This window comes from Rosa chinensis, chromosome 6 (assembly GCF_002994745.2).
Source record: "Rosa chinensis cultivar Old Blush chromosome 6, RchiOBHm-V2, whole genome shotgun sequence".
NCBI classification, from domain to species: Eukaryota; Viridiplantae; Streptophyta; class Magnoliopsida; order Rosales; family Rosaceae; genus Rosa; species Rosa chinensis.
In genome coordinates, this window is record NC_037093.1 from 66,130,128 (window position 1) to 66,152,829 (window position 22,702).

The window sequence follows — 22,702 nt, forward strand, 5'->3', positions numbered from 1 at the left end:
AGCAGTTCATGGCTGAGAGAGTGAGGGAGGGAGAGAATTGCAGTTGGATTTTACAGAGAGGGAGAGAGATACAGTTTTGATTTGAGAGAGAGAGAGAGAGAGACAGTTTGTTTTGTTTGTAGAAGGGCAAAATAGTCTAGACAAAAATTGAAGATGAAAGTGGTCTTATATGTACAAGAAATACTAGGTGGCCTTATAGCTAATTAAAGTCTCAAAATGATACTTATGTATAATTTTCTATTCTTTCTTTCTGTTTGCAAAAAAAGAATAAATAAAATAAAGAAAAAAGAATAAATAAAATAAAGAGAAATGAATAAATTTATTTAAAAAAAAGAACTGAAGGCATAATAGACATTTCGCCGTGACTTTTAGACGGCAAGAACCTATTGGTCTGAAATTTTGAAGTACAGGAACTAAACGTGTGAAATTAGAAGGTCAGAGACTGAAGTATTTTATGGTCAAAAGCTCAAGGACTAAACAGTATAGTCCTTAAAACAAAAGAAGCTGGACAAAGTAGTCGCAATGTTGAACTTAAGAACTTACTGTCTTTACAGTAAAAGTTACACACAAAGGGGTATTTTTGGGTGGAGTAATAAAGAATAGCACCCAAGAATATATCAACTTTCGAGCTGACCTCTTTTATTCGTGTCTTCATGCATACAGCAAATCTTGCGAAATCTGATCTTGTAGAAAAACACGCTTGCAGATCATGCGCATGAAGAAAAGAATAATATTTGCTCCAATACAAAACTTAGCCTTCTTGCTTTGGTTCGCCCTCTGGTATTACACTGTCTTGCAAGTCAATTCTACCTGGTTTGCCAAAATTAAGCTAAAATTAAGCCAGTGGTTTGTTGGGTGCTCTGAACACAAGAAAAGGTGAACTCTATACCTACTCACAGATAGCTTAACATCAAGAAGTAGCTGCAAGTAAAAAATACCTAACAAGGAAATCAGTGATGGGGACTTTGAAGATCCATTTGATCTCATGTCTGTACCTGCACGGCATGGCTAAATTGTAAGACTAGCTATAGCATTAGAAAGAATAATGTGGCATTTTCATCAAATACAATCCATTTTCTTGTTCCAGAATTATTTTATCACATTGAGCTGGAACAGCTCTCTACATTTGTCAAGATCATATGCCAAAACAATCAGACATGTACAAGAACCAATAGGGAAATTGATGCATAAGTGAAGGTAGCTAACTAGAGAAGCAGCCGACCTGAACTTTCGAGTGATTTAAGGACATCTGATTTCTTGAAAGTGTATCCAATGAAATTGTTATCTTTCGAGGTTAACATCTGCAAAAGCAAAAGTACAAAAATATAATATTAGATAGAATAAAAGATCTTATTGAACTTTCTTATACCATTCTGGAAATTATTGAATGCCAAATCTACGTCAGACGATTGATTCACAGCAAGCTTTACATTACACATAACTCCATTAAACCCAAGGGAATGACAGTCATTACCTTCCGCCAAGGTCCCACTGTCGGTGTTGCAGATGGTGCACCTTCTAGGTATAATAAAGAAAATGAAATAAAAATTAACAATTGGATGCAAGTACTATCAACAAGAGACTTTGATTAAGTGTAAAGCATGAAGATAGAAGTGCTTGTGATAATATCAGGCATTTCTTCATTTCAATATATGTTATCTCAATAAGGATAAGATATTGCAACTCATTAATTTCTAGTTAACTTACATGAGGAAACTTCTCGAAATTCTGAGTGTCCAAGTCTCCAACAACTGTAGGTTTATACGCAGCTTCAATTTCATATAGCCTGTCCCACTCAATACCTCTGAACCAAGGATGTGCCCGAGAACCATTACTAATATGTGAGCAGGCATCAAATAATTTTCCATATACATTGTGACTATTCCAACAAGTATGAGTTGAGGAAATTTAGAACAGGCATTTGGTTATTTGCAACTTAAACTGTTAAACAGTAGGAGAATCAGCATCTGCTTTTTACTAATATATCAAGACAACAACAGTAGATTAGATTCATTTTTCGCGTATGATCTATTTCAAATAGCAGCATTTTCTGAAGCTTAATATGATTCTTAATACTTATAGATAACAAAGTTCTTTCAGACGTGGTTACCTTAATTTCTTCTACTCCATGTGTCCCAAGCCTTGTTTCAACATCACATAACAAGTGACAGATCAAATCCCTTGCCTCGTCTGAAATTTTTGGCTCATCGGGAAACTTCAGGCATGTTCTCCAATTGATAATCTACAAGGAGAATAGTAACGTTGTAAACTCTGCAATTATAACAGATGATATCATACAGCTAAAACAATCATTGTATTACCTTGCGGCATGTGATCCTTGGATCATCAGAGCAGAATGGAGGATAGCCTACTAGCATCTCGTACATGATTGCTCCTAGTGACCACCAATCACACTCCATAACATATCCTTTCTTCAGCAAAACCTCGGGTGCCATGTAGTCAAGAGTTCCAACAGTTGAATAAGCCTGCAAAAGATGGATGTTCTTGGTAACTCAGTACATCTATACATTAACCATTCAATGACTATAAAATGACGAAGATACAAAATTTTCTTAGTTTTACACCACTTCTTGATATGTTTGCATACTGCATCTAAGATTTTAAATGAGGATTTGGAGATCAATTTTGAAAAGAAAATGGGATAGAAATTACCAAGGCACGCCGATTACGTTTCCATTGTTGTAATTGTTCTTTTGGCATCAACCAAGGAATCTTATCACAGCCAGATTGTCCTTCAGTTTCAGCTATGCATTCTTGAGATGTTAAATCCTCATTTTCCAATAATGTAGAATACTTGTCATCCAGAGGGTTTACACAAGCCAAAATCTGAAAGCTTCAAATGGCCAGTTTTATCCAGTATCAGATTGTCTGGTTTTATGTCCCTGTAAGAAGAATACTGACACAGTAAGTGTAAGCTCGACTGCTTGTACTTAGAAATTACCTTCTTATCATTAGTGTGTGTGCCTCTTGTGTCTGTATATTTCATGACAAGAACAAGCAATGAAACTTGTGTACCACATGCAAATCATCTTCATGTTGAACTAAAAGATCGTATAAAAAAAGGAAGAAAGAAAACAAACTCATTTTATATTCATCACATAAGTGTCATACCTATGAACATAGTTGTGTTGATGGATTGAGTGAATAGCCAGAATACTCTCTCCCATATAAAAACGTGCAACATCTTCAGAAAGAGTATCTTCTCTCATCAATAATGTCATAATGTCACCACCGGGTAAATACTCCATGATAAGGTATAAGAAATCGGAATCTTGAAATGAATAATAAAGTTTCACAATACACCGACTATCAACCTCAGCAAGCAAATTTCTCTCAGAACGCACATGTTCAACCTGGAACATGAAAAGAAAATGAAAACCTATTAAAAACATATCATCATGGAGTGATATCATTGCATTGTATAGTATCAGGACACTATCATGCTAACATGACCATAGGAGATAGCTCAATGTAAATCAATCTATGTGGTGTTGAGCTTGCCTTGAAACCAATATTATATAGGAATTCAGATGATCGATGCAATTGCATTAAGAAACTTCTTATATACAGCTGCGTAAATAAGTTTGAGGAGTAGACAGTGCTAATTTAGAATATTGCACCTGTCCACGGCTAAGCATCTCTGATTTCTTCAATTTCTTCATTGCGAAAATCTCTCCTGTACCTTTTGCATGGCATAATCTTACCTGTGTTTGTTGAACAAATTATAGACGGGAATGAAAATTTATATGAGACACAGTATATCACATTCCTGTAGCTATATGATCAACAGAACTAAAACCATCAAAGCATATTATTAAAAATTCCAAAATGCACATGTTACTAAACGAAGGGCCTTCAGATTGCCATAAAGCAAAAGCTATTTCAACTGAATGGAAATGTAACATTTGAAAATAAATGAGTGAGATGTAATACCTCGCTAAATGCACCTTTTCCAATTACAGTTAATTGCTCAAAATCATCAATTCCGATTTTACGTCTTTGGAGTCTCATATATTCTGTTTCTCGGCGTGCCAAATTCCTCATCATCTCTTCTTGTTCCTCAGCCGGTACCTGATCTTCTTGCACTTTCCTTTGAAGTGCTCGACGTCTAAAACAGAAAAACATGTATTGAGTCACAAAATGTTTCTTTCTTTCCAAAATATACAAAAGGTCGTCCCAAACCAAATGAAGTAGTGTTTAGAGTGTACTTGCAAATGAGGATCTTGATTATTATACAATTATACTTAGGGACCTACTGAGAGATTGAAACCTGAAGATCAAGTTTCTTAAATACCAACCAGTAACCATAATAGCATAACCAAAAATCTGAAACCAACATAAATATGCAGAGTCGCTAGAAAACACTAAAAGCACCCGAAATTAGGCTTGGAAACAAATTCACTACATATAAACACATTAATTGTAGATAACAGCAGGCACTAAATTGAAGACTGATCCAATCGACAGAAATGGAAACCACAATTCGAACAGTATACAAGCCCAAATCCAGTAGAGAACTGTACCTCTCTTGCCGATCCTGTAGTCCTTGTAGATAGTTCTTGTAGTGATTCTCAATAAACTGCTTGGCCGCCGCCGCCTTCTGCTTGGTCACCGGCGACGAAACCGACACATCGGGACTCGAATTGAACCTCACCCGATCCGCCTTCATGTTGAGAGCCCCGAGCCGTATCGTCCCGTCTCCGCCTTCCATTTCCGAAAACCCGATCCAACCCGCCCCGAATTGCAAATCCGGATCAGAGTCTCAGCCCACGGAACATTTCAAGGGGGGACGATCCATCACCCCAGATTCCAAGAAGCATTAAGAATTTTGATAATGTAACTCTACTTTTTTAGTGATACTCTTGATGTTGTTTTAATATTTTATCAGATATCATTATATAAATTTAATATTACCATTTAAAATATTTAAAATTATAAATAGATCGGATAAGCGGATCTGGTATCTGTTAATTCAGCGGATACGGATTTAGATCGAACTATCAATGATTCACCGGATTAACCGAGCGAGTTTGGATTAATTTTTTTTTTTAAGTAAACGAATTTGGATTTAGGTCGATTCGATTCAAATCCGATCCATTAACAGGTCTACCAGCTAGGTTCCGAATTCAAATTTCACCTTCTCGAATCTCAAATTCTCGAAAATTACTAATTACCATCGCCAGTGAGGGAGGCTGCCTCAGCATTTTTTTTTAATAAAAAAAGAAGAAAAAATTGCCTTTGATGTCAAATCCAGATTTGAAAAGCAATCGTACTATGTGGAATGAACATAAAAAGGTTGGATCGTCTTTGACGGATGAAATTGCATGAGTGCACTAAGATTAAAGTTCTCTTGGTTCTTAGAGGAAAAGAAGCTGGACAAAGTAGTGCAATGTTGAACTTAAGAACTTACTGTCTTTACAGTAAAAGTTACACACAAAGGGGTATTTTTGGGTGGAGTAATAAAGAATAGCACCCAAGAAGTTGATATATTTCGAGCTGACCTCTTTTATTCGTGTCTTCATGCATACAGCAAATCTTGCGAAATCTGATCTTGTAGAAAAACACGCTTGCAGATCATGCGCATGAAGAAAAGAATAATATTTGCTCCAATACAAAACTTAGCCTTCCTGCTTTGGTTCGCCCTCTGGTATTACACTGTCTTGCAAGTCAATTCTACCTGGTTTGCCAAAATTAAGCTAAAATTAAGCCAGTGGTTTGTTGGGTGCTCTAAACACAAGAAAAGGTGAACTCTATACCTACTCACAGATAGCTTAACATCAAGAAGTAGCTGCAAGTAAAAAATACCTAACAAGGAAATCAGTGATGGGGACTTTGAAGATCCATTTGATCTCATGTCTGTACCTGCATGGCATGGCTAAATTGTAAGACTAGCTATAACATTAGAAAGAATAATGTGGCATTTTCATCAAATACACCATTTTCTTGTGCCAGAATTATTTTATCATATTGAGCTGGATATGCCAAAACAATCAGACATGTACAAGAACCAATAGGGAAATTGATGCATAAGTGAAGCTAGCTAACTAGAGAAGCAGCCGACCTGAACTTTCAAGTGATTTAAGGACATCTGATTTCTTGAAAGTGTATCCCATGAAATTGTTATCTTTCGAGGTTAACATCTGCAAAAGCAAAAGTACCAAAATGTAATATTAGATAGAATAAAAGATCTTATTGAACTTTCTTATACCAATCTAGAAATTATTGAATGCCAAATCTACGGCTGACTATTGATTCACAGCAAGCTTTACATTACAAAATTATTGAATGTCAAATCTACGTCTGACTATTGATTCACAGCAAGCTTTACATTACACATGACTCCATTAAACCCGAGGGAATAATAAGTCATTACCTTCCGCCAAGGGCCCACTGTTGGTGTTGCAGATGGTGCACCTTCTAGCTATAATAAAGAAAATGAAAAAAAAATTAACAATTGGATGCAAGTACTATCAACAAGAGACTTTGATTAAGTGTAAAGCATGAAGATAGAAGTGCTTGTGATAATATCAGGCATTTCTTCATTTCAATAAATGTTATCTCCATAAGGATAAGATATTGCAACTCATTAATTTCTAGTTAACTTACATCAGGAAACTTCTCAAAATTCTGAGTGTCCAAGTCTCCAACAACTGTAGGTTTATACGCAGCTTCAATTTCATATAGCCTGTCCCACTCAATACCTCTGAACCAAGGATGTGCCTGAGAACCATTACTAATATGTGAGCAGGCATCAAATAATTTTCCATATACATTGTGACCATTCCAACAAGTATGAGTTGAGGAAATTTAGAACAGGCATTTGGTTATTTGCAACTTAAACTGTTAAACAGTAGGAGAATCAGCATCTGCTTTTTACTAATATATCAAGACAACAACAGTAGATTAGATTCATTTTTTGCGTATGATCTATTTCAAATAGCAGCATTTTTCTGAAGCTTAATATGATTCTTAATACTTATAGATAACAAAGTTCTTTCAGACGTGGCTACCTTAATTTCTTCTACTCCATGTGTCCCAAGCCTTGTTTCAACATCACATAACAAGTGACAGATCAAATCCCTTGCCTCGTCTGAAATTTTTGGCTCGTCGGGAAACTTCAGGCATGTTCTCCAATTGATAATCTACAAGGAGAATAGTAACATTGTGAACTCTGCAATTATAACGGATGATATCATACAGCTAAAACAATCATTGTATTACCTTGCGGCATGTGATCCTTGGATCATCAGAGCAGAATGGAGGATAGCCTACTAGCATCTCGTACATGATTGCTCCTAGTGACCACCAATCACACTCCATACCATATCCTTTCTTCAGCAAAACCTCGGGTGCCATGTAGTCAAGAGTTCCAACAGTTGAATACGCCTGCAAAAGATGGATGTTCTTGGTAACTCGGTACATCTATACATTAACCATTCAATGACTATAAAATGATGAAGATACAAAATTTTCTTAGTTTTACACCACTTCTTGATATGTTTGCATACTGCATCTAAGATTTTAAATGAGGATTTGGAGATCAACTTTGAAAATAAAATGGCATAGAAATTACCAAGGCACGCCGATTACGTTTCCATTGTTGTAATTGTTCTTTTGGCATCAACCAAGGAATCTTATCACAGCCAGATTGTCCTTCAGTTTCAGCTATGCATTCTTGAGATGTTAAATCCTCATTTTCCAATAATGTAGAATACTTGTCATCCAGAGGTTTACACAAGCCAAAATCTGAAAGCTTCAAATGGCCAGTTTTATCCAGTATCAGATTGTCTGGTTTTATGTCCCTGTAAGAAGAATACTGACACAGTAAGTGTAAGCTCGACTGCTTGTACTTAGAAATTACCTTCTTATCATTAGTGTGTGTGCCTCTTGTGTCTGTATATTTCATGACAAGAACAAGCAATGAAACTTGTGTACCACATGCAAATCATCTTCATGTTGAACTAAAAGATAGTATAAAAAAAGGAAGAAAGAAAACAAACTCATTTTATATTCATCACATAAGTGTCATACCTGTGAACATAGTTGTGTTGATGGATTGAGTGAATAGCCAGAATACTCTCTCCCATATAAAAACGTGCAACATCTTCAGAAAGAGTATCTTCTCTCATCAATAATGTCATAATGTCACCACCGGGTAAATACTCCATGATAAGGTATAAGAAATCGGAATCTTGAAATGAATAATAAAGTTTCACAATACACCGACTATCAACCTCAGCAAGCAAATTTCTCTCAGAACGCACATGTTCAACCTGGAACATGAAAAGAAAATGAAAAACCGTTAAAAACATATCATCATGGAGTAATATCATTGCATTGTATAGTATCAGGACACTATCATGCTAACATGACCATAGGAGATAGATCAATGTAAATCAATCTATGTGGTGCTGAGCTTGCCTTGAAACCACTATTATATAGGAATTCAGATGATCGATGCAATCGCATTAAGAAACTTCTTATATACAGCTGCGTAAATAAGTTTGAGGAGTAGACAGTGCTAATTTAGAATATTGCACCTGTCCACGGCTAAGCATCTCTGATTTCTTCAATTTCTTCATAGCGAAAATCTCTCCTGTACCTTTTGCACGGCATAACCTTACCTGTGTTTGTTAAACAAATTGTAGATGAGAATGAAAATTTATATGAGACACAGTATATCACATTCCTATATCTATATGATCAACAGAACTAAAACCATCAAAGCATATTATTAAAAATTCCAAAATGCACATGTTACTAAACGAAGGGCCTTCACATTGCCATAAAGCAAGAGCTATTTCAACTGAATGGAAATGTAACATTTGAAAATAAATGAGTGAGATGTAATACCTCGCCAAAGGCACCTTTTCCAATTACAGTTAATTGCTCAAAATCATCAATTCCGATTTTACGTCTTTGAAGTCTCATATATTCTGTTTCTCGGCGTGCCAAATTCCTCATCATCTCTTCTTGTTCCTCAGCCGGTACCTGATCTTCTTGCACTTTCCTTTGAAGTGCTCGACGTCTAGAACAGGAAAACATGTATTGAGTCACAATATGTTTCTTTCTTTCCAAAATATACAAAAGGTCGTCCCAAACCAAATGAAGTAGTGTTTCACTCGTACTTGCAAATCAGGATCTTGATTATTATACAATTATACTTAGGGACCTACTGAGAGATTGAAACCTGAATGTGAAATGATAGTTGAAAGTTCATATCTACTACGAGTAATCATGTCAGAGCTGTTTCTTCGACTCGATCAAGTTTCTTAAATACCAACCAGTAACCATAATAGCATAAACAAAAATCTGAAACCAACATAAATATGCAGAGTCGCTAGAAAGCACCCGAAATTGGGCTTGGAAACAAATTCACTACATATAAACACATTAATTGTAGATAACAGCAGGCACTAAATTGAAGACTGATCCAATCGACAGAAATGGAAACCACAATTCGAACAGTATACAAGCCCAAATCCAGTAGAGAACTGTACCTCTCTTGCCGATCCTGTAGTCCTTGTAGATAGTTCTTGTAGTGATTCTCAATAAACTGCTTGGCCGCCGCCGCCTTCTGCTTGGTCACCGGCGACGAAACCGACACATCGGGACTCGAATCGAACCTCACCCGATCCGCCTTCATGTTGAGAGCCCCGAGCCGCATCGTCCCGTCTCCGCCTTCCATTTCCGAAAACCCGATCCAACCCGCCCCGAATTGCAAATCCGGATCAGAGTCTCAGCCCGCGGAGCATTTCAGGGGGGGAAGAAGAAAATAGAAACTTCTATTGGATTTGGGATTTGGAGGGTAGAGAGATCTAGCACTTGAGAAAACGACAGAGTAAGAGAGTACGATGAACTGGCATATGGTGCGGTGTTGTATGGAGTATTTATATACTGGGGTCTCGAAAATTGAATCTGCTTGTTTTTTGTGTATGGCTTTCTAGGGAATTGAGTGTAATCGACGCCATCGTTTTCCTCGCATGAACTGGAATCTTGGAGGCACGATTATTATACTAATTTTTTTTTTTTAAGAGAAGAGGGAGAGAGAAGAGAGAGGGAGGCTACTGGCTGTGCCGGTGGATTGGTGTCGGCGGAGGTCTATCACATGTATTTTGCAGATTTAGCAACCGAGGCTGGATAGGCGGGGTGGCTGTACGGACGTCGGTCAGGATCAAGAGCGTGAGCATTACCGTTCTGGGGTTTGGGGTAGATTTGAGGGGAGAGTGGTGGGTACGCGCGGTTTGGAGGGAGGTGGGGAGTTGGGATTTGGGGAGGGGAAAGGGGGACAACGTATCATGCTGATTTTAATTTGGGCTGGCCTGAGATTCATTGGAGCGGGTGACCCGTGGGTTCATGGACTTTTCATGCTCTCAGGTCAAATATTTCACCTTTTTTTTTCTTTTGAGGATAAATATTTACCATGGCCCTTGCGCAAATATTTCACGTTTCGGACTCGTTATGTTAAGTTTTTTTTTTTTTTTTTTTTTTTTTTTGAAAGTTAAGTAAGTAATTTCATGATATGATGTACTCTAATCACTAGTTTATTATAGATTTCTCACTTATATAGTTATAAACACGTAATTCATCACATCCATTTTGGTTTCTTTCTTCATTGTATGTGTAAATTTAGTATCCAAACATAACCGAAAAATGAAGAAAAAGGTTGGGCGAAAAAATTTACATCTATGCTTTCTTATTTCTCTGTTTGTACCCATATTTGCATGTCCACTCAAACATAGCTAATGTGCATATAGTTATTGAATGTTGTGAATTACAATAAGCCTCTCAAATGAACAAATGGGCCGATGACCAAAAACTAGGCCAATGAATAATTGGACTGTTCATTTGGTCCAAGACAAATTGGATAAAAACTAGGCCGATGGAGGGTTTCGAAAGTTAAGCCGTTGGTTATCAGCCGGCCGGTAGTCATCAATTGAAAAAAAGGTTTATTGTCTAAAAGCCCATCGGCTGATTGTTCGAATCATGCTAGTCAGTTTCCAACTTGGACTCATCAACTTGGGAAGACAATAGCTGACAGATAGAAAAGGTTGATAAGTGATAAAGATGAAATTTGATCAAGTTAGTATCGACTTGAAGTTCACGTCAGCCGATAAGGAGAGTTCAACCCAAGTTAGTTTGCTTCAAGATTAGTTCCAACTGTTGATGACGATCATCAAAGCCTATCAAGACGGAGTCCAGCATCAAGTTAGCCGAAGATAAGCATCGGAGCCAAATCAAGATAGTAGGCCTGGGATCGGGGTCAGTTTCAGTTAAAAATCTGTGGAACCGAAACAAAAATTAACAACTATAATCGGTTCGGTCTCCATGTCAAAAACTTTTGGAACCGTTTTGAACCCGAACCGAATATAGTCGGTTCGGTTCTAGCCTTTTTCCGGTTCCTAAACATAGTTAACCTGTCTGAGGTAACCTGCTATTTTCAGCCATTTTCAGAGACTTTAAATGCCTAACTGAGCCATTCATAATACTCCAATACATACCAAACATTCAAATGACAACAAAGTTAGGCTATAACCTATAAACGACAACAAAGTTAGGTTCCCAAACCACAAAGTCTTTAGCAAATTTCAAAGACTTGGAAAAATTAAAATGATTTGAAGTAGAAACTGAGAAAGCATAGAAACTTAGAAAGTAGCAAGCGGCCACATAGATGCTCAACAATTAATCAATCCAACTTTCTGCATCTTGTCAACTTTATCGAATGAATCACAGAAGAGGGCAAAAAGGCAGTAAGCATGGAGAGAGAATGAATCAACTTTCTTTCTTTGTTATTTAATTTTATGGAACTTTATGGAAAGGGGGAAGAGATGAAGGGAAAGAGAAATTAATCACGGACGACCCACCTCAGCAACAAAGCATTTCAGCCAAAAAAAAAAAATTTACCAGTTCTGGGTTCCACACGAACTCATGAATTGCTTAGATTTAGGTGTGCAAGCAACCGAATTCTCTATCCTAAATTCCTAATTTAAGTGATTTCCAACTTTCAAATTTCAACGTAGGGATGAAGAGAGAGAATGAGATGAAGAATTGATGAAGAAATCAGGGTATTAATTTGGGCGTTTCGTGTTTGAATTGGGGATGAAGAATTGATCGAGGTTTTTCTGGGTTTGAGAGATTAGAGATGAGTCTGAGAGATGAGATTGAGATCCGAATGTAAATGGCTAATCTGTTTTTGTTTTGGAGTTTTGGTAAAGTCTGCAATCTCCTGCGGCCTTGTTTATATTAGGGGGATTAACACCCTATTATACACTGACATATTTACTTCGGTTCTGACAAAATTTTAAAAACTAAAACCGGAACCGAACTGCTATTACATCTTCAAGAACTGAATCGAAAAAATAGTATGCTAGAATTTCAAAGAACCGAATCGAACCGGATTTTTCCGTGTGGTTTTGCAGTTTCTGCGGTTCCAAGTACCAGGCCTACAAGATAGAGTCATTAAGTCACGATGAGCCCGAATTCCACTCAACTTCAAAGAGTTAAGAGATCAGTTTAAGTCACAGAGCAGCCAATATAAATAGAAGCGTCGACATAAGACATCACACACATAACTCCATAAACTCAAGCCATCAAGCTTTTTTTGCTTTCGTCTTACCTTTTGCTTAGATAAAATTTCCGTTTGTCCATTAGTTAGTTTGCTCTGCTAGTTACAATTTTAGTTGCTTTACTTTCCTTGTATCCTAGTATCGATTTTGAATTGTTTTCTTTGTTTCATTCAAACAATAGTTAATAATTTTCAGCCATTTCAGATTTCATATTTCAGTTTCGTTGTTATTATCTTTTATTTGCTCCTTATTGTTTTTATACTTTATTTGTTTGATCATGTTATTTACTGTTCGTAGTCGCATAGTAGCTATTAATTTTGAAGATTTCATTCGTTACGAGTTCACTTTTACTGTTACTTGTTATTACTTGGATCTAATTGACCTAAGTCTTGTGACCAGACAATTCTTATTCACACTCTCACAACCACACCTAATTCATCCGACCTTCAGCCATCAAGTCCTTGATCCAAAGGCAACGAACTATCGACAGAGAATAAGTTCCTTCCTCGGCTAACAATTGCTTGATAAGTCAGATCTACATCCACTACACCTACAATTACACACTTGGCCTTCTGGCCGTGTGCTGGCACGCTCCACAATCTATTCATCGAGAAGGACATTTGTGATTTTCAGAAGTAACATCTTTTGGCACGCCCAGTGGGACACTAAATATTTTTAGGTGTTGTTCGTAGCATGCAATTCACTCGATCACAAAATAATTTGTATGAACCGAATACGGCTGACTCAAGTGTCGGCCAACATGGCTATAATTATCAAAATTATGGTTTGGAGCAACTTAATATCGGCCGAGGTTACTACCAAACCTTCGGCCAAAATATGAATGGCTAATTGGGCCATGGTAATTGGCAAGGTTATAATTCTAATATACATATGTATGAGCGAACTAACAATTCTATCGGCCAAAATTGTCACTCTCAATTGGCCGATAAAAATTATCATGAGCCGAGGTATACCAATGGTTTCAATTATGGTCAATATAACCAATATAGTCAATATGGGAACGGTTTGTCTAACCCTACATATGGCTACAATGGGCAATACATCAATGGTAACCAATATGGTTATACTTTGGCATATGGTTGTAATGGACAAAGTTATGGCTTCAACCAATTCCAAGTTAAGCCACAAGCTTATAACGGAATCGTTCACAACCAAGTTTCAAGATATCAAAATGCTCATACTGGTTTGAATGGTGGAACTGATCAGACCAAACTGAAGGTTGAGGCACCTTAAGACTTTAGAGAAGTTGCCAAGGAAATTGTGGCTAAAGTTTGGGTCAATTGGCCAACCCACCCTTATCAGCACCCCGCTACAAGACTTACCTGACAACATTTTCTGTCTCCCAAAGAAGTTCTAAAACAAGTGGAAGTGATAAGCCTAGTAGACCAAGAAGTAGGAAATTTTGATAAAATAGAGCCTATAGTCAATGAAGAAGAATTCGAAGTAAAAGAGATATGTCAGAAAGAAGTCATTGATTCACCAATCTTTTGGGGAAGGTTTGATGAACCAAATTTTGTCCTCAACATAAAGCCATTGCACGATGCATATGAAAACGATGAGCCAAATTATGACCACAATGATCTTGAACTTGGGGGGCTTACTGACCACCATTTGGGGAAACATGAAATTCCTACACTTGAAGACACCAGACACATTGACATGATTATGGAAAACAAAGCCAACCAAGAGAAGGCTCGGTCAACTGAAGTAAACTTTGAAGACGAGATCAAGCAGCCAATTTTTCTGAAAAATGATCATTATGTAGTTGGTTTCAATGACCATTCAATAAAAGAAATTATGCATGTCAACATGGTCACTAGAGACAAAGCCAATTTAAATGAATCGAGGTCGACTAACCTAAATGCAAAGGCCATAATGACTCAATCAAGTTTGCTAGAAGAAACCTATTATGGAGTTGAGCAAATAGACCATGAGATGAAGATAGATATACAAATCATGATGGTCATCGGAGACAGAGCCAAATTCAATAAAGTTTCGGCTAGAATCGATGCATGGGTAAACCTTGGCCAATCAAGAATTCCATATCACACGACTTACTTTAAGGCCGAAGATCAGGAGAATTTGGTTGATCTATTCTGCGTACCTCTTTACGGTTTTCACAAGCCTTTAGTCGAAGTTAATGACTCTTGTAGACCAAAGCTTGGAGTCAAGCATCGTTGGCTGCCACCTGGCCCTCCCGAGTCACTACTCTAACTCGATATTTATGTGTGGCCAAAACTTTATTTTGCGGCTAAGACTCTTTGATCGAGTCTCTTAATTTGCTCAGTTGAACATTATTAGCCAAAACCTTATTTTTGGCTGAGATTCTCTTAAGATACTACTCAACCATATGATCTGCAAATGGAAACCAATTGGCTGAAAGATGAGTACCGAGAACACATACTTTATTTCTTGATAATCAGACCATCATATTAAAGTCGCTGCACTTAGGCCAACTTGTTCAAGTAATTATGCTTAAGCCGATTTGTTTATGCTATTCTGTTCAAAATACTCATGATGAGAACATACTCTTGAATTGGGTTACCATTTGAATGTGTGGTCCAACAAGCATAAATATAGGTCATCAATAGTACAAGCCAATGAGGTTCAAATAAAAATTAGCATTCAATTCAATAAATTCATCAGCCGATAACAACTCTGAGCTTCAGTTATCAGCTTACACGAGTTTGTTCACTTATTGGCTTGGGTTGGCTCATCTATTAGATTGTTTCCTTATCAGCTTGAGTAATATCATTTGTTGGCTTACTTGAGCATTCACTTATCAGCCTGCTCATGTTCCATCTCCTTATTGGCTTCCATGAGTTTCTTTTACTTATTGGCATACTCAAGTGCTATTTCACTTCTTGGCTTGAGTTTTCCATTGCTTTCGTCCATCAAATCTTGCATGACATATAGCATCATTGGTCAATAACTCATGTATTTCTCTTGAACCAACTTCATTGGTTAGGCTAGTGACAAGCTTACCAATATACAAGTTTCTGGCTTATTCGGCGACAAGCGCCGAAAGCCAACTTGGGGGGAGAGGGGGGGGGGGGGGGCAATGACATTATATATGCATTCAAGCCAACAAAAATCTTTATCTTCAAAAAAAAAAGTGATAAAATAAAATATTTTGAAAGAGGGCCAGTTCTGAACAATACTTGATACCTAGCCAGCCTGAATGAAAATTGTCTCCTTTTATGGCTTACTTTCTCTTACTTGGCCAACTTAGACTTTTCTACCAATTGGCCAACTTGAGCTTTTTCATGTGTTGGCTTACCCAAAATAGCTTTGTTGGCTTCCTTGAGATTTTTCATGCATTGGCCAACTTAAAATTTGAACTCACTTGTTGGCCGGCTTACTCTCCCTCACTTGAGCTCATTGGCCAACTTAAGACTTTTCATGTGTTGGCTTACCCAAAATAGCTTTGTTGGCTTCCTTGAGATTTTTCATGCATTGGCCAACTTAAAATTTGAACTCCCTTATTGGCTTACTCTCCCTCACTTGAGCTAATTGGCCAACTTGAGCTTTTTCATGTGTTGGCTAACCCAAAATAGCTTTGTTGGATTCCTTGAGATTTTTCATGCATTGGCCAACTTAAAATTTGAACTCCCTTGTTGGCTTACTCTCCCTCACTTGAGCTAATTGGCCAACTTAAGACTTTTCATGTGTTGGCTTACCCAAAATAGCTTTGTTGGCTTACTTGAGATTTTTCACGTGTTAGCCACCAAGAGCTATAAATTGGCTTTCTTGTGATATTTTTTCATTTGTTGGCTAACTCTTGGTGTTGTTCACTCATTGGCTTCCATGAGCCACTACTCATTTGTTGGCCAACTCTAGTCCTATCAATCGGCTAAACTCGAGTAAGTTATTTGTTGGCCTTCGTTAGCCGATTTGCTTATTCATTCTTCTGTTGGCCTATTTGGACATTAATATTCGTTTGCTTCCTTGTATCTAGTGACAATTGTTGGCCACCATAAGATATATTCATGTGTTTTCCTACTCAGATTGGCTTACTCAGGAACAACTCACTTGCCTACTCGAATGTCGTTTGGTTAAGTTGTCCAGTTACTTACTTACTAAGTGTGAATATGGAAGCCAACTTATCAACTTATAAATTTGGAATTCGTCCATTACATTTGGTTCGCTAATTTAATGAATGAGGGCTTCACACTCAAGTTGCTTTCCCGAAACCTTGTTCGACCAAGAAAATATATTCTAGCCATCAGGGAGGTAATGAGGGACATATTTACATGAGTTTTCAAAAGTTAATCAGGCGGGCAAGTTGACTCAAATTTCTCAACCACTCGGCAACATTCACCGATGCTTAAGAAACTTTGGGGAGGGGGGGGGGGGGGGCAATGTTTGTACCCACATTTGCATGTCCACTCAGACATCTCAGTTGCTTTACAATAAGACGCTCAAATGAACAAATGGGCCGATGACCAAAAACGAGGCCAATGAATAATTGGACAGTTCATTTGGTCCAAGACAAATTGGATAAAAACTAGGCCGATGGAGGGTTTCGAAAGTTAAGCCGTTGGTTATCAGCCGGTCGGTAGTCATCAATTGAAAAAAAAGTTTATTGTCTAAAAGCCTATCGGCTGGTTGTTCAAATAGTCAGTTTCCAACTTGGACTCAGCAACTGGGAAGACAATAGCCAACAGACAAAGAAGGTTGATAAGTGATAAAGATGAAATTTGATCAAGTTAGTATCGACTTGAAGTTCACGTCAGCCGATAAGGAGAGTTCAACCCAAGTTAGTTTGCTTCAAGATTAGTTTCAACCGTTGTGACGATCATCAAAGCCGATCAAGACGGAGTCCAGCATTAAGTTATCCGAAGATAAGCATCAGAGCCAAATCAAGATAGAGTCATTAAGCCACGAGGAGCCCGAATTCCACTCAACTTCAAATAGTCAAGAGATCAGTTTAAGTCACAGAGCAGCCAATATAAATAGAAGCGTCGACAAAAGACATCACACACACAGCTCCAGAAACTCAAGCCATCAAGCTTTTCTTGCTTTCGTCTTACCTTTTGCTTAGGTAGAATTTCCGTTTGTCCATTAGTTAGTTTGCTCTGCTAGTTACAATTTCAGTTGCTTTACTTTCCTTGTAGCCTAGTATTGATTTTCAATTGTTTTCTTTGTTTCATTCAAACAATAGTTAATAATTTTCAGCCATTCCAGATTTCAGTTTCGTTGTTATTATATTTTATTTGCTCCTTATTGTTTTTATGCTTTATTTGTTTGTTCATGTTATTTACTGTTCGTAGTCGCATAGTAGCTATTAATCTTGAAGATTTCATTCGTTACAAGTTCATTTTTACTGTTACTTATTATTACTTGGATCCAATTAACCCAAGCCCTGTGACCAGACAATTCGTATTCACTCACACTCTCACAACCACACCTAATTTACCCGACCTTCAGCCATCAAGTCCTTGATCCAAAGGCAGCGAATTATCGGCCGAGAATAAGTTCCTTCCTCGGCTAACAATTGCTTGATAAGTCAAATCTACATCTACTACACCTACAATTGCACACTTGGCCTTCTGGCCGTGTGCTGGCACGCTCCACAATCTATTCATCGAGAAGGACATTTGTTCCTTGATCCCTCGGCCATATAGGCCGAGGTGATTTTCAGAGGCAACATTCTCCTAAATACGATCACAATACTTTAGTAATAATAAATTCTTGGAAACACTAAACTGAACCTTAATTCGGCACTATACATTTCTTTCCATCTACAAATGTACAAGTTACTTTCTTCATTTTTACAGTTTGTCAATTGTTAAGTAAGAATCAATCTTGAGAGCATACAATAAAAGTAGGGAATGAATTCAAAAGCGACTTGTAGTTGACTTATTTAGCTTGTACAATAGTGATAAGTAAGAATCATACATAGAATTCAGAACATACATTAACGAAATTCATCATATGATAATAATCAATATAGCAATCCAATTTTAATCATGAAAAAGTTTTGACTCCGATCATATGTCATATGTATTAGCATGATAAGAAGCTCCTGTATTAATTAGTCCGGTATGGATTGTTGAAAAAAAAAACTAGGGTAATTTGGTATTAAAATTTGATTTCCCTTCCAATGAAAAAAAAAAATCGCTCGAGGTTTTCCGTGGACTTCACAGATGAATCTTCCTGATATTGATAAACACATATGGTTGAAGATGAATGAACAAACTCTTTTTTCTTTTCATGATCAGTAAACTGCGCTTGTTTTTCTAATTGCAAAACAAAATAAGTCTCTTAATCCTAGTCTTCAACAAGAAGACCATAAAGTATAAATTAATCCATTTAGTTAATGTTCGATCTGTACTCTTAATTATCCATCTCAGCCTTGCAGAAGTTCCACCCCCCCCTCATTTTCCTTTTTTAGGATCTACAAAACAAGTAAAGAAGTATAAATATATAGTGGATTTCTATGGTGAACGTAGTGACTCGATGCATAGCTATACTCTTGAAAATTCATGCATTACGGAGGTTTTTGACCTAAATGAGGAATTGAGAGTTACCACCATCACACAAATTACAGAACTGAGATGGAGGTATATAACTAAATACACAGAGATTATATAGTTATACCTTCTGCTTGAAGGTTGAAGACAATTAGGTCCCTCTGACTTCTCAAAACCCTTCCCAACAAACTCATAGCAGTCTTGTATCTCTCTTGTATCAAATATCCTTTGCGCTGCTTTCACTTGCTCTAGTAATTTTGCAATTCAATTTCCAATTCTTTTTTCATTCATCATTAACTAGAAATAGTAAATCAAGAGCACTTTTTCCAATCTAAACTGGTTGAACGGATGCTATAATGATTGCTCATATTCATCCCTGCATTGAATAAAAATAATTTAATTAATGAAACATTAAATCCAAAGGTAATAAAAAAGTTTGAATATCTTGAAGGAAATGTGATCTGATTGGTCTGGCAATTTTGCAATTCAGTCTCCAATTCTTTTTTCATTCATCATTAACCATAAATGGTAAATGAAAGCACTTTTTCCAATCTGAACTGGTTGAACGGATGCTATAATGATTGCTCATATTCATCCCTGCATTGAATAAAAATCACTTAATTAATGAAACATTAAATCCAAAGGCAATACAAAAGTCTGAATATCTTGAAGGAAATGTGATTTGATTGGTCTGACAATTTTGCAACTCAGTCCCCAATTCTTTTTTCATTCATCATTAACCAGAAATGGTAAATGAAGAGCACTTTTTCCAATATGAACTGGTTGAACGGATGCTATAATGATTGCTCATATTCATCCCTGCATTGAATAAAAATCACTTAATTAATGAAACATTAAAATCCAAAGGCAATACAAAAGTCTGAATATCTTGAAGGAAATGTGATCTGATTTGTCTGGCAATTTTGCAACTCAGTCCCCAATTCTTTTTCATTCATCATTAACCAAAAATGGTAAATGAAGAGCACTTTTTCCAATATGAACTGGTTGAACAGATGCTATAATGATTGCTCATATTCATCCCTGCATTGAATAAAAATCACTTAATTAATGAAACATTAAATCCAAAGGCAATACAAAAGTCTGAATATCTTGAAGAAAATGTGATCTTATTGGTTTCTGCAATCCTTTACATCTTACAATAGTTCAGTATTAGAGGCCGGATGTGGTTTGTGTTGGGTGGTTGCATGTTTATTTTGACAATGAGTTAGTAAGAGCTCCTGGTAGCTGTGAATTTTTTAAAAAAATTGAAGCTGGTAAAGTGAAGGATATTGAGAACAAATTATGGTAAGCTAGAGTTAGAGCTACCATAATAATCTGAAAACCAAACTCACTCATCCAACTGAATCATCAGCCGGAGTAGTGACTTTAGTGGATCTGTTCTTTTGAATGAAGAAATGAAATATTTTCAATCCTACAAAGGAATCCCAGTTGAAATAGGAATGTTGAGTCAACTAGGAATCAAGCTTGGAGAAATTACGAAAATGATAGAAGTGGAATCCTGAGTGTGCCCTTGAGGCTAGCTTGGACATCTACATCAACAAGGCATCAAGGCTAGACGTTCTCCTATATGTTTGACGTTAAAAATCATCTCTCAAACCCTGAATCAGAAAACGCAACCCTCTCCCTTTACTCTCAAGGTTTCGGCCTCCATCCTTCAATTCAAGAAGTCGTGCATCATCCTCCTCCATTGCCATAGTCATCATCTCGTGGACAGCCTCTTGAAGCTTCTCTTGCGTTCTTGAAGACTTCAAAAGTGTAACCATGACCACCTTCTCCATGCTTACAGTTTTCTTCTCTTGTAATTCAGAACATGTTTTTGTTTTGTATTTTGGTTTTGAAATTTTGTGAGATTATAGTTTAAATGTTAAATATTGATTTTCATACCCTAAACATGTATGACGTTTTAGGCTTTTCATTATAAGTTTTCGATTTCATCTTATATTCTTGAATGATTGTTGATTTTGTGCTTCAAATGATCTTTTATGTGTTTGTGTTCTTTGGATGCATACTTAGAATTATAAACATATAATTGTTTCTAGATTTAAGAAAGCAGCATTCTGTGATCTTGATTCATAAGTGGAAAACTTTTTTACTATACGCTTCCCGACCACATGCTCAAAACCTGCACACTGTTGTAGGGGTGAGTTTTCGTCCTCGCATGCCCAATAGGGGCCGACCCAACCATGCTAGGTTTGAAAATAATAATATACGTGAAAATATTTACTACATAATATTGTGCACGTTTATCAAAAATACTTTATAAAGAGGCAACCACAAACATTTATCGCTTTTATAAAACATATGCAGTATGTTTCACACAACTTGGAGCTCCGAGATACTTACCGGCCGGCTAAAATAAAACAAATCGGTGACCGACCTGGTTCATCCTGAATTCGAGAACCGGCCAACTACTCTGTAGTACTTCTGACTACAAGTAGCGAAAGTGTCCATTTCCTGGCCCTGAGTCTCCTATGACTGGTTCACTGTCTATACTTATCTTTCCTCGACAAACATAAGAGCACGGCCCCCTCCGGAGGTTCACGGTTATCGACACCGTGGGATCCCTAGGAATCTAAGCGTCTAGGTCCCATTCACTTTCAGGTCACAAGTATAAACATACAAGGGTACAGTATCTCAACATGCAAGTCTAGCCTCGGTTTTCGCAATTAGCAATTATCAGTTCTTGAAACACATGTATCACGAGGCATCGACTAATGAACAACCAAAAAGGTTCTTGCAGGCAACATACTATCTTAGTATAGCATTCTACATATACTGAAAAGCCTCTAACAAGGAAGGGACAGCTCACCCTACCTGGAATTGGAGTGCTCGTACACAATTAGCTGCGTTTCGAACTTTCGATACTTCTTCCAACTTCACGTGCACACGCTCGAGTCCTTTATAATAAAAGTAAACCAATAAGTAACTTGACGTCATTAACTTACTCAATCGAGCACCTAAGGCATTCACTTAATTTCCTTGAAGTCCATTGAATTAACCTTTAACATAAAAATATACTATCCATTCCCAAATAATCCAAATGATATTGCATTTGAACCATTTGGGATATGGTGATCATGCTTAGCACTTTGGTCTTTATTTCTTTACCCTTTTTACTTTAAGAAAATAAATGACAAATTCCATTACCGAACAATTCACTTAACGTAGTGAGCTCATTCGATAGATGGTGATCACACTTCTTTCCATGTTAAAATTCCGGTCAACCGGTTTGACCTCATTTTACTTAATCATTAAATACTAACAAATAAATAGTAATTACCATTCCCGAATTATTACATTCTTACGATAACTTCGGGATATGGCAACACTAGAAACTCCGATTTTAACCTTATTTCATGAACGTAAATCCAATATCCTAATTTAGCTCAATCAAATAAAATCCACCATTTTCATTACCCACCTCCACTTAACACTGATAGTTACTCATGCTCAACATTTTCTTTCACAACAACGATTTAACTTGCAATTTACAACTTCTTTAAAGAGCTCACTGATTTAGTCATTCACCTTATAACCATGACATTTCCAACATGACCAATCACTCAATTACCATGACCAAATTTATATCACGCATAC

The 22,702-nt window shown here is 37.0% G+C and overlaps 1 protein-coding gene and 1 pseudogene across 6 annotated transcripts; both read right to left on the reverse strand.

Moving 5' to 3' along the window:
- Window positions 1-466: 466 nt before the first annotated feature.
- On the reverse strand, window positions 467-10,263 carry LOC112169849 (serine/threonine-protein kinase tricornered). 6 transcript variants are annotated; one of them, XR_005801418.1, is made up of 13 exons: window positions 9,522-10,260; window positions 8,875-9,049; window positions 8,562-8,645; window positions 8,053-8,294; window positions 7,595-7,823; window positions 7,243-7,407; window positions 7,032-7,163; window positions 6,628-6,741; window positions 6,395-6,442; window positions 6,083-6,161; window positions 5,786-5,883; window positions 5,523-5,717; window positions 467-634 (listed from the first exon to the last, which is right to left on the reverse strand). XR_005801418.1 is itself a non-coding variant. In XM_040508049.1 (12 exons), the coding sequence occupies exons 1-12, from the start codon at window positions 9,707-9,709 to the stop codon at window positions 5,640-5,642; spliced, it is 1,632 nt and encodes a 543-aa protein (XP_040363983.1). In that variant the 5' UTR covers window positions 9,710-10,260; the 3' UTR covers window positions 5,351-5,639. The 6 variants fall into 6 exon arrangements, 5 of the variants coding, with proteins under 5 accessions (XP_040363983.1, XP_040363985.1, XP_024162675.1 ...); XM_040508049.1 differs by lacking the exon at window positions 467-634 and having other exon boundaries at window positions 5,351-5,717; XM_040508051.1 differs by lacking the exon at window positions 467-634 and having other exon boundaries at window positions 5,351-5,698; window positions 5,778-5,883; window positions 9,522-10,258.
- On the reverse strand, window positions 472-4,905 carry LOC112169851 (annotated as a pseudogene).
- Window positions 10,264-22,702: the final 12,439 nt, after the last annotated feature.